Source organism: Dreissena polymorpha, chromosome 16, assembly GCF_020536995.1.
Source record: "Dreissena polymorpha isolate Duluth1 chromosome 16, UMN_Dpol_1.0, whole genome shotgun sequence".
Lineage (NCBI taxonomy): Eukaryota > Metazoa > Mollusca > Bivalvia > Myida > Dreissenidae > Dreissena > Dreissena polymorpha.
Window position 1 is genome coordinate 41,117,711 of NC_068370.1, and position 12,237 is coordinate 41,129,947.

Below are 12,237 nucleotides of genomic sequence, written 5' to 3' on the forward strand. Positions count from 1 at the left end.
ATTGGTAAAAATAACATCCGATCTAAGCATGAGCATGGATGGTCGAATGGTCTAGGCGGTAGACTTTTTACTCCAGGACTCCAGGGGTCAGTGGTTCGAGCCCTGTTGAGGGTTACGTTTTTCCTTTTTTTAAATTGTATTCTTGTTTTTTTACTGGAGATTTTTAGGTCAAATCTTTAAATTTATCAATATAAAACATTTAATGACATGCTTCAATATATGCCAAAATCTGTTGGACGGCCCTTTAAAGCAAGTGTGTCGACCCAGCGTTTATCTGAAATAATTTCATTGACTTTTAATTAAACATAAGCAATAACATTGCAAAATGCTGCACATACGTATCCGGAATACCAATTCTCATGTTAATTTTTCCAGAAGATGCTTATGCATGTTTTTATATTTGACATGTCAGATTTGATTGGAAATCGTATGTTTTAATTGTTATATCTGATTATCATAAACACATGTTGGTTATTCGATTCATCCGAACTTACTTGCGAAGTCTGAACTTCAAGAAAGAAATACAAACATCTACAGATGAATACTCCAAACTGATACTACACAGAAAGTTCAAATGAATTAAATAATAAGGAACACAGAGTATGATTTAAGATATATATTTTTTTTCACATGTATAGGAACACGAAACGTTAGTTGTAACAAAATCAATATATTTATTCATATTATGCATTCAACTTATATTCAGCGTTGCATTTCAACAACTAGACGTATTACACTTCATGATTGACCGCCGTGTTCAGTGCAATACTTGTTATGATATTTGCAATATGTTCCATATCTAAGTAGAGTTCATTCGAAAAGTCCTAAACTTTTGGCATTCAGAACTTACGAATTCACCCACACGTCACTTGATACGCGAAATTATTTGCATAAATTTTAGATTGCATGTACATATTTCCAACAGTTAAAGTTGTAAAAGACTCATGGTAAAAATCAAAGACTTTTCTAAAGAAAATTTTGCAACGGTGATTTTTGTTTTAAAGTTTCCGCATCAATGAAATATACAGAATCATTTTAAAAAGAATCGTGTGTGAATATATTGATTCTAAATACATTTAAATATGAATGTTTATATGCATTTTCGCAACCACTCATCAGTACCGATTGGATTCGGACATAGAAATACCAAAACTGAACTAATCCCTAAATCTTAACTTGTCATATGACCTTACAGTACTGACCTTACAGTAATGAACTCGCAGTACAAACCTTACAGTACTGACCTTACAGTAATGAACTCACGGTAATGACCTTACAGTAATGACCTTACAGTAATGACCTTACAGTAATGACCTTACAGTAATGACCTTACAGTAATGACCTTACAGTAATGACCTTACAGTAATGACTTTACAGTCATGACTTTACAGTAATGACCTAACAGTAATGAACTTACAGTAATGAGCTTACAGTAATGACCTTACAGTAATGACCTTACAGTAATGACCTTACATTAATGAGCTTGCAGTAATGACTTTACAGTAATGACCTTACAGTAATGACCTAACAGTAATGAGCTTACAGTAATGACTTTACAGTATTGGCCTTACAGTTATGACCTTATAGTAACTACCTTACAGTAATGAGCTTATAGTGATGAGCTTACTTTACTGACCTTACAGTAATGAACTTACAGTTATGACCTTACAGTAATTACCTTGTAGTAATTTAACAAGATATTATATTATCAGTTTCAAATTCCTGAACACATAACAATATACATACAATATACACATGTCCGTTACAGCAAAATATGTAACTTTAGATATTCAGAAAAGTATTTTCGTCGGAAATGAGCATTATACATACCAGGAATAATTTTCACGAATTTAAATACAGGGTCATTTCACAAGAATCATTTGGTTAAATAATAAAAAATGATTGTATAACAAGTATATTATACAAGCAATTTATATTGTGTATTTAACATCGTGTCAGATTAATATTAATTATTGGTGAGTTAAAACTGTCATATTTTTTTTTGCACTGTAGTGCAATCAGTGTAAATTTATTAAACAATTCAATACTTTTCAAGGAATATCTAGGTGGCATTTACGTTCAGCACATGAAAATGCATATGTCACGTTTTACAAGCATGTGTTTTCCCAAGATTCACGAAGAATATAAATAAAACAATCATTAGGCTACAACGTCCCACACACGATTCTCTTTTTAAAGGCGCTGTTAAACAAAGATTCTGATTACGTCATAATACAAACACTAATGATACCAACCTTCGCGTATTTTTTAAAATTTATTGCCTTAAAGATTGAAATAAAAATAGCTGCTTTCGGTGAATTATCGAACATTTATTTCAAGCGCGGAAATACAAAATCTTTTATTAAACCAGGAGCTGTCATACTTGTGGAAATATATTTTTTCTTTAACCAAACGTAAAATGCATCATACACTGACATCAAGCTTTCTTTGCAATAGAAATCACCTTTCGTCGATAAGCAAAACGACTGGAGGTGAATTGTAAATTCAAATATTTCAATTTAATTCAAATATTATATTCAAGTCTCAATCACATGGCATGTTCATAATCTAATTTACACATACAATGTAGCACGATAACATGAATGTAGAATGTCATAAATGACTTAATAGGGACTGTACATTTTAAAAGCTTTACATTTTAAATGTCTACAACATTTACCCCCCTCCCCCCCCCCCCAAAAAAAAAAAAAACAACAAACAAAAACAACAAGTTTTCATTCTAATTAAAAACAGTTTTACCATTAAAACATACTAAACAATATTCCACATAAGACTCTGTATATACATGTATACAGTAAAAGTTTGATTATGTCCTAGAGCATAAAATTTGTTTGCGTTCATAAAAAATCTTCTGTTTTGGCAGCAGCATATGCGTTATTATTATTTTTAAAAGTCGCAAGTAATTTTTCATCATCTTACAAATTTTCATAACTAACACTTGGCATATTATTTGTTACAGAAATAAGTTCTTTCTACAGTCATTGTACAATGGGCAATGATATAGTACGTGCTGTTCATCTTCTACAACACTCTGACAATAAAAACAATATCTATTTTCTAGCGCTAAATTCTCATATCTTCGCGTCTTAATTCGTAATGGTGCAACAACGCATCTAAATTTTGTAAAAGCCGAACGGTAATTTAAAGGTATAAAGGTTTTCAAATAATTCTCTGTACAAAACTCAGATTTAAAAATTCTGTAAGTTCTCAGCTTGTTACCACCACTTCCTCTGATAGAGGTATTTTTAACAACGGTGTCCATTTAAACTTTTTAACATTAAACAATTTATCTTCAATGTAATTAATTACAGGTTTAGAGTTACCACTAGCGAGATTCAACAATTCAATACAATTAATATTTTGAAGACATTTTTTTCAATCTACAATAATTATTTCTAACATTAGCATTTTTGACCACAAAAATACCACTTTATTATTTCTTGTATTTGGCATATTCATAACTAACATACTGCCCGATAACTGCACCCCAGAGCATAACATTGAGGGTTTCAAACTCATCTCCCCAATCAAAACTGCGTTTTGAGCATATTTCCCTATCATAAGATAGTACCGCATGACCCGGTTTTGGACTGCATTTATACACGAGAAAGACCTGTATCCCCACAAAGGAGCGCTGTAGCTTATGATTGGCCGTACTATACTATCAGCCAGCTTTGTAAAAGTCGAGTAAACCACCAAAAAACAGATGGATGTTGATAACGAAATGTATATTGCATGATGTTTTCAGAATTCTTACTCGTCATAGAAGGAAACAAAACTTGACAAACATTAACATGTTTATTACACTACTTTGGTGAGTCAAACATTTTAGGAGTTGTTCCAAGACTAAGATTAATCATATCGGCGGGGATAAATTTTAAATAATACTTGACGGAGGGTACGCATCTTGTAAGTTCAAAATGAGAGCCAATTTAGTTTAGGTATTTTGCAAATGTGTACTTATTGAGTGTGAACCATTTGGAATGCTGTCTTAATTTGAATCGATGCAAATAACGATTGTATCGAATTACTTCCGCGTGATTAATGATAAATGGACGCTATTTAATATTGATCGATAATGCCATCGAAAAATTATTAGTCATCAAGACCAAGATAAATGACGCATTAATATATGCTTCGTCGTTAATCATGTTCATTTTAAGTAACGACGAGGGATGTGGTACCAATAAAATCGTTCAATCTTGATAAATAAACAACTACCTGATTCCAACAGGAAACAACGTGTGTCAATTTCTGTCGATACCGGTACGCCATTAATTTGACGTTGATTATACAAAACCCTTCATGATTTGGATTATTGCACAGCAAACTGATTGTTAAATACAAACGGATATCTTCTAAATGAATTTTTATTCTTAAAATTTATGTGAACAGATATGAAACATACTTTGTAGGGTTCATACAATTATGAACATTGTACTTATGTCATGTCCTGATCGGACCGCGGTATCCTGTGTAATATTGCAATAATTATTTTATTTTGCAATTAAACTTAGGATACTAGATAAATGCAAGTACAATATATCAATTCAGCAGGACTCAATGTGATTACGAACTACTGTTCAACCTTACCTCTGGTCACGTACGTTATCCTGTCAGTTGTTTTGGGGAGATGCTTTGTTTCACAACATTTCTGTGTGTGTTTAATTTAACTCTGAACCTAAATATGTAAATGTTTATTAGCTTATGAGTTTGAATACTGTATTTCATCTCTGTGGCATCAGAGCGTTCAACTCACAGATCTAGTCAACGCTGTAGTTTACTGACACATACTCAGACTATCGAACGTATGTGGAGCCCTTAGCATAAACACATCAGTTAGCGTCCAAGAATTAAAAAACCAGGATAATTCAAATAAATGGGGCATCATTATTAACGTGAAGGTTATAAATAATATGTGTTTGCGTTTGTTAAACATTTATTTATAATGGTTATTTTGAATCGGCATGACCAGTAAGTGTCACTCCATTAAAGAGCTCTGTCTGGCATCTTCCTTCGAATAAAAACATGGAATAAAGTAAGTCTTTTAACTTTCAAACAATGTTCACACACAAAATTGTGTAGATTTTATTTTAGAAAATTTTAAGTTGTTTTATGTTGATAGTTACACTGTCTTTGATATAAAACATATGCAGTCATCGTAAAACTAAGTGTTTGCTTGCTTATAAAAGGGACGTCTTCACATAATTGGGCATTTTTGACGAATGTCTTTACACGTGAGTGTCTTTCATAGCTAAATTAAAACTCCCACTATAATTACAAGATAATAATTTTAGAAAGCAACAATAAACAGAATAAAGTTTGTTTGTTTTGATGCACGAACTAATGTCTTTTAGAGTTTATCGATTTTAATATTCAGCAATCAGTACTGTATTCGTAATTGCATTTGATACTTTACTTAACTGATCAACGCAGTGTAATAAAATGTAACGAACACAACATAAGCATTTCAACTTATTCAATTGTTTTGTGTTTATAGCGTAAGTTTCATTAAAAGTGATGACTAATCATAAACGAAACTCTATTTAAGTATGGGTTTTTGATATAAAAAAACACCTTTTAATGTCGTCTTGTCACACATGCTTTCGAAAAGTTGTTCCTTTTGGAAACCTCTTACAATTTATATTTTATTAATTGATTGATTATTTTGATTTATTGAAAACGTTCGTGTATCTGTTTTACAAGTCCTGCGAAATTGATATCTTACCGATGCAAGTGTTAAAGTTGTTTTTGAATGAGCTTCTTCCAACCATTTCTCAATTAGTAAACCTTTCTTTGGCACAATGAGTATTCCTTGCGACGTGGAAACAGGCGGTAGTTAGACCTCTGTTAAAAAAGCCGACCTTGAATTGACCTTTTCAAATTACAGACCAGTGAGTAATTTGCCAGTTCTGTCAAAATTAATTTAAAAATCAGCACTCTATAGATTAAACAAACATGTTAGTGAAAATAATCTTCTCCCAAAGAACCAGTCTGCTTACAGACAATATCACTCTTGTGAGTCGGCATCACTTAGACTTGTTAATGCTCTCCTACCTGCAATGGAAAACAAAGAGGTAACAGCACTCTTTGCACTAGACCTTGGTGCTGCTTTCGACACCGTAGATCATGACATTCTCTTAGATGTCTTGAAAAGTCTATATGGTGTCTGTGGTGTGGCGCTGGACTGGATGGACTCATACTTGTGGCCGCGAAGTTGTTGTGTAAGTGAGAACGGAGGCATGTCAAAATCACGTGAGTTGAAATGCAGTGTCCCACAGGGAAGTTCTTTGGGTCCTTGGCTTTATCTCACCTATGCAGGAACAATTTTTGACATAGTACCTCCTTCCATCTCTGTATATGGCTTTGCAGACGACCACACTGCCAGCAAACGTTTCAAACCGATTATATCGGAAGAAACTGAAGCAATCAACAAACTTAAAGATTGTGCAAAAGAAATTAACAATAGGATGAACAGTAATAAACTCAAAACTAATAACATAGTGTTTGGAAGTCGCCCACAATTAAATAAGTGTAACAATCAGGATGTAGGTGGTGACAAGATCAAGCGACAAAGTAGCATCAGATATTTGGGTGCATTTTTGAATGAAACGTTGAACTTAAAGGAACACTTTAAGTGAAAGTGTAAATCTGCAATATTGAATTATTTCAAAATAAAAAGCATTCGTTCATACTGAACACAAGACCCCAGAGAAATACTAGTTCTTTCTTTAGTCAATTCAACTTTGGACTAGTGAAACGTTATTATGTACGGCATCTCCCAGTATAAATTGGAAAAATTACAGCGTGTTCAAAATATGTGCGCAAAATTGGTTTTAAGCCGTAGCAAAAATGACATTTCAAAACAATCGCTTTACGACCTGCACTGGCTGCCAATCAAGGCTAGAATCGAATTCTAAATTCTTACATACGTGTTTAACTGTTCGATTGGTAATACCCATGCCTATTTGACCTAACTTCTATCCACTCCGATTTCTAAACGTAATCTTAGATCATCAGCATCATCAATAGGCTGTTTTAATGTACCTTTCAACAAGAAACGATCATTCAGTGATATAAGCTTCAGTACTGTAGGTCCAAAAATTTCGAACAAGCTACCTTTGAGTTTAAGACAACGTACTTCAATAGATACTTAAAAAACAGCTTTAAGCAATACTATACGATTTTTATATGTGTTAAATTGTAATATATTGATAAATATATGTTACAATAACAAAAAATAGGCAAGAACAATTATAAATTGAAGACGAATTTCATAAAATGCAGCAAAGACAAACATCCTTAATGTTGGTCATTAATAGCCTTGTGCAAAACCTTATTGTTTTATATGCTTTTGTTTCTATACACATTTGAATAAAAAATTATGTTTAAACAACAGTGAAATATATTTCGTTAGACGTGAGTGAGAATCTAAACAAAACGAATATTATTTTCAACGGAACAACATATACTGTTTCAATACATAATGCTAAGTCTGGCCGACACAGTTGCATGTTCAAATGGTCGGGAAATGTTATTGTACGCCGGATTCCATACACACATTGTGTTACACCAAATTACATTCTACTGCAACGAATTAATTATTCTATAGTCAACAATAAATATTGATAATACAGATAAATTAATTGTTCCCACAGTCGGCATTTATTAGGAAGTGTTATAAAATAGTTAATTGAACCAAAGCACTCAATCGGTTTTTAAATTAGTTTAGACTTCATGACCGTGTTTGCAATGCTCAGCCACTTTAATAGATTATTTTTTTAAATCGATGATGTCGTTGAGAGCTATTGATTTAATATTTATTTACCAGACAAACCGGAAATGCCTAACATATGATTTCATATTTTATCGTCGTCATATCTTTTAGCTAGTTCAGAACTTAAAATTTGCACACACTAAAAATAAATTTGTTCAAAAAATAACAGTTATACAAGTTTGTTACCGTGTTGTTGGTTTTTATTTCTGTGATACACCATGTTTGAGAATTACGCGTTTCTAGATGACAATGGAGTGGAATGCAAAAATATTGAGGTATTTTAGTGCTTAGTGTATGTTTATAGGTTTTGCAAGATGTATGAAATAATATATATATATATATATATATATATATATAACATATGTATCGGTGTTACATATTTATCATTATTCAAAACCCGTTTTTATCAGATGCCGAATTTATATTTAAAAAAATAAACTGCTAGTTATTGAATAAATATATTAAATGAACACTTGCTCTGAAACTTTATTGTCTGTTTATTAAACTTGCATGTAACGGTTAAGTTTTAAGTGTTTGTATGAATGTGAAATACGTCGATCATCCGGAACATTGAATCAAAATTGTTTAACAGTTCATCAGTTGTCAGAATATTAAAATAACTTTACTCAATTCATTTAGATCGCTCTGCTTTACTGCTCAAACATGACATTATAGCAAAGATTACAATATGGGTATTCGGTATTGCTGTAATAATTTAAGAAATTTTCGTGAAAACAGGAATATTCATTTGTATTGAACTCGACTCTGTGTTATTGGCTAAATTTCAGATTGTAATCAGAGCTTAAAATAGACTATTATCAACGCGATTATCGGTTAAAAAATTTCAAATAATTTAAAACAGTTTTTGTTTCGGGAAAGATTGTGGCCAATTTTAGTGTTCCTTGGTTAGTGCTGTACAAAAACTGTTTACAGTTTGAATCCTTTATTAGGGGATTATGTTTAGATTTAGTCCGTCTGGAATCTACTCATACACAAAATTACTCCGTTATTTTGAAATAATACATTGTATTAAAAAAAATTATCTATGAGTATTTCCTGCAAATTTATACAACAGCGAAAATAAAATCTGTTTCCTAAAAAAACAGCTTGTCAAGTAATATGGCTGTTTAATAATCGAGAAAATTAACTACTAACAGGATAAGATGGATTTATGTGTTAACTGAATTTCAAATACTTTATAATATCATTCATTATGATTATTATCATAAGATCCTGTGTTTATATTATGAATGGACCTGTGTTTACGATAAATGTTCCCATTGATAATGAACAAACAACATATCAGTTATACGCCTATTGTTGTTATTGTTTTGTTGAACATGCGGGTGTTCAATTATGTTACCTTCTATATTACATTTACCGGCAAAGCGTTTATATATTCACCGGGTATGTTTAAACCATAGTACGGTTATTGAAATGAACAATAATGGAATATGTACTATTTGATGATTGAATTGTCTTGTCTGATCCATATAGATTCGGATTGTTCACATGCTGCATATTTTAGGTGTTTATTGTTGCGTTTCACATATGATACCCATCTCTTAATACGTCTGTATGTCATTTGATATATTTTAGAATTACATACTTTAGCGAACAATGATTTATAATTGAGTTGATGTTTTGTATCCCAATATGGAAAATTTTGATATAATACGATTTATTTTGCTTGTAGACATACGATGAGATAAAAATTATTATAATGATAGAATTCGTTTGTTGACAAAAGGAGTGTTATGTTTCTAAAATAAATATTACAGAACTGTATCCATTTACCCCTCATCCAAGCCTAATAAGTCACCTGATTGTCCTCTCCATTGCTTCCACTGTTGATGACGGCACACTGTACACCAGCAGCGGCCACAATAGGCGTGGTAGGATGCCATGTTGGTAAATCCAGGCCTTGAATTTTCCTGGCAGACCACACTTGTCCACATCTTTCAACCAGTTCTCCATTTGCACTACCGTGTCTTTGATACTCTGTTGATCATTGAGTGAGTCTCGAAACCACTTCCCGAGGCACTTCACTGGTTGCTCCTTAACAGTAAGGATGAGCTGATCTTTGATTCTATATTTTGCACTCTCTTGAATCTTTCCTTTCCTCAAAACTATGCTCCTTGATTTCTGGGGTTTGAACTTCATTCTGGCCCACTCGATAAGTTCGCCAATGTCTTGCAGCATCCACCTTCCCTCGACGTACGACTTTGCTGTAATAGTCATATCGTCCATAAATGCCCTCGTTGGTGGTTGGATACACCCGAAGTCATTTTGGGTCCTCTGGATGGCTTCTCCGCTGACTTCACTATCAGATTCATGGCTGCTGCGAACAGCACCACTGAAATTGAGCACCCGGTAACGATGCATACTTCCAGTCTCTGTCAGTCAATGGTTATTGCCCTTGTTGAAAATCTCATGATGAAGCCGTCGAAATAGTGCCGCAACATCTGCCGAAATCGAACGGGTACATGATACAATTGTAGAGTCTTTTGTATCATCTGATGCGGAACAGAACCATATGCATTTGCTAGGTCAAGCCAGATCACTGCGATGTCTCCTTTGTTCTCGCGTGCTTCCTTGATGATTTGGGTGATGACACTGGTATGCTCGATGCACCCAGATACACCGGATACTCCTCCTTTCTGCACAGCTGTGTCTATGTACTTGTTCTGAAGCAAATCAGAGGTCATTCTTTTTGAAAGGACAGCGAGGAGTATCTTCCCTTCCACGTTCAGCAAAGAGATAGTCCTGAATTGACCAAGGGTTGACGAATCCTCTTCTTTAGGAATAAAACATCCCTCTGCCTTCAGCCATTCTCTGCAAAGCTCTTCTTTCCTCCAAACAACCTTTATAAGCTTCCACAACCGTATCAAGATCTTTGGGCAGTTCTTGTATACTCTGTACGGTACTCTATTGGGTCCTGGTGCTGAAGATGCTCTGGCCTTCCTTACAATGTCCTTGACTTCTTGCAACCTAGGTTCTGCGCAATCAAAGTCATGTTCAGGATCATCTGGTGTGAGCAACTTGTCGCACTCGCCCAGTTCCTTGTGACGGTCGCTGTCACTGTACATATCTTTGATGTACTTGTTTGCCTTCTCTTTTGTGCATTGAAGTTCGCCTGTCTTCTTTTCTCCGAGCAAACGCTTCATAAAATGAAATGGATTGCTAGTAAACTGAGCTCTCTTTCGCCTTCTCTCTTGTCTCTTCCGGTGCAGATTCTCTGCTCTCCGTAAACACTGAATCTCCTTCCGTACATCATCTCTCAGTTCTGCCAGACCTTGTGTTTCTCCTCATCCTCTGCTTGTCTGTATCTGCTTTTCAAGCGTCTGAGTTCTCCCCTTAGGTTGGAAATCCTCTGCAGTCTTCTATTCCCGCCAACCTTGGGTTGTCCGACTTTCTCTTTAGCAGTTCCGAATCGCTCTTTTCCAAATGTGTAGATCAGCTCAGACATGACATGCAGCTTTCTCTCTACTTTGCCTTTCAGAACGTTCTCCATCACCAGTTCCATCTCCTCTTCAAACGCCTTCCACTTCGCTCTCTCTGTACTTGCGGGCCACATCACTTTCTTCCGCCGCTCTGTAGATTCTACCGCAGCTCTATCTTCAGTCCTCTCTGCGTTATCAATGGTTACCTCATTCTCTTCTGATGCGTGGAGGCTCTGGACACTGTGGTGTTCATCCTGATCCAGCTCCTCCTCCGTCTCACCAAGTTGCCATGCGCGTTGCAACAAATTTGGGATTGGTGCGCATCCCATCTTTGTGCGATGAATCTTCAGTCCCACCTTATTCTTACACACCTTCCCACAACTACATGTTCTTGCCCAGTCCGTGTTCTGATTCGTTGTCGGTTGATCGGGCGTGTTCGTTACCTGTTGGCTTGTAGCTCGATCATCCTCCCCCACTCTCGTACGACCTTGGGGGTATTTCTTGTGTTGTCTTGACAAGGTAAATCACTCGCAATTTTCTAAAGCAACGGAAGTGCGTCATTATGCATAATCAAATCGCTGTTACCCCGCTCGCTAATTGAAATGCGTTCGCAGGCCGGGAACCTCGCTCTTTCTGTATCTACTTTCAGTTTCAACAGAAACATCCACATACGATGTGATAAATCCTTGTTTCACTCAAATATTGGGTCAATCAACAAAAGATATTGTAAAATACAAACACATGAAGCATTCCTTACCAATTGTTTAACTTGATTGTTTCTGCCATGGTGATTTGCAGAAAAAAATCAGCACGTCAAAAATCAAATCTGGCGCCCATCGTGTTTAGTGGCTGTTATTGTGTATAAAGAGGAGGTTCCCGGCCTGCGCGCGCATTTCAATAAGCGAGCGGGGTGACAGCGATTTAATTATGCATGATAACGCACTTCCGTTGCTTAAGAAAATGGCGAGTGATTTACCTTGTCAATATCTATACATA

General features: G+C 34.8%; 1 protein-coding gene across 1 annotated transcript; it reads right to left on the bottom strand.

The window, feature by feature from the left end:
• Positions 1-6,074: 6,074 nt before the first annotated feature.
• LOC127861786 (uncharacterized) lies at positions 6,075-10,965 on the bottom strand. Its single transcript, XM_052400467.1, has 4 exons — positions 10,332-10,965; positions 9,621-10,194; positions 6,364-6,441; positions 6,075-6,078 (listed from the first exon to the last, which is right to left on the bottom strand). Exons 1-4 carry the CDS (start codon positions 10,963-10,965, stop codon positions 6,075-6,077), a joined length of 1,290 nt encoding a protein of 429 aa, XP_052256427.1.
• Positions 10,966-12,237: the final 1,272 nt, after the last annotated feature.

Coding starts and splice junctions, on each gene's coding strand:
- LOC127861786 (XM_052400467.1), bottom strand. CDS start 10,965: ATGAAGCGTTTGCTCGGAGAAAAGAAGACAGGCGAACTTCAATGCACA. Junction 10,195..10,331: donor TGACCTAGCAAATGCATATG/GTTCTGTTCCGC, acceptor ATTGACTGACAG/AGACTGGAAGTATGCATCGT. Junction 6,442..9,620: donor GCAATGGAGAGGACAATCAG/GTGACTTATTAG, acceptor TGATTGCTTCAG/TTTCTTCCGATATAATCGGT.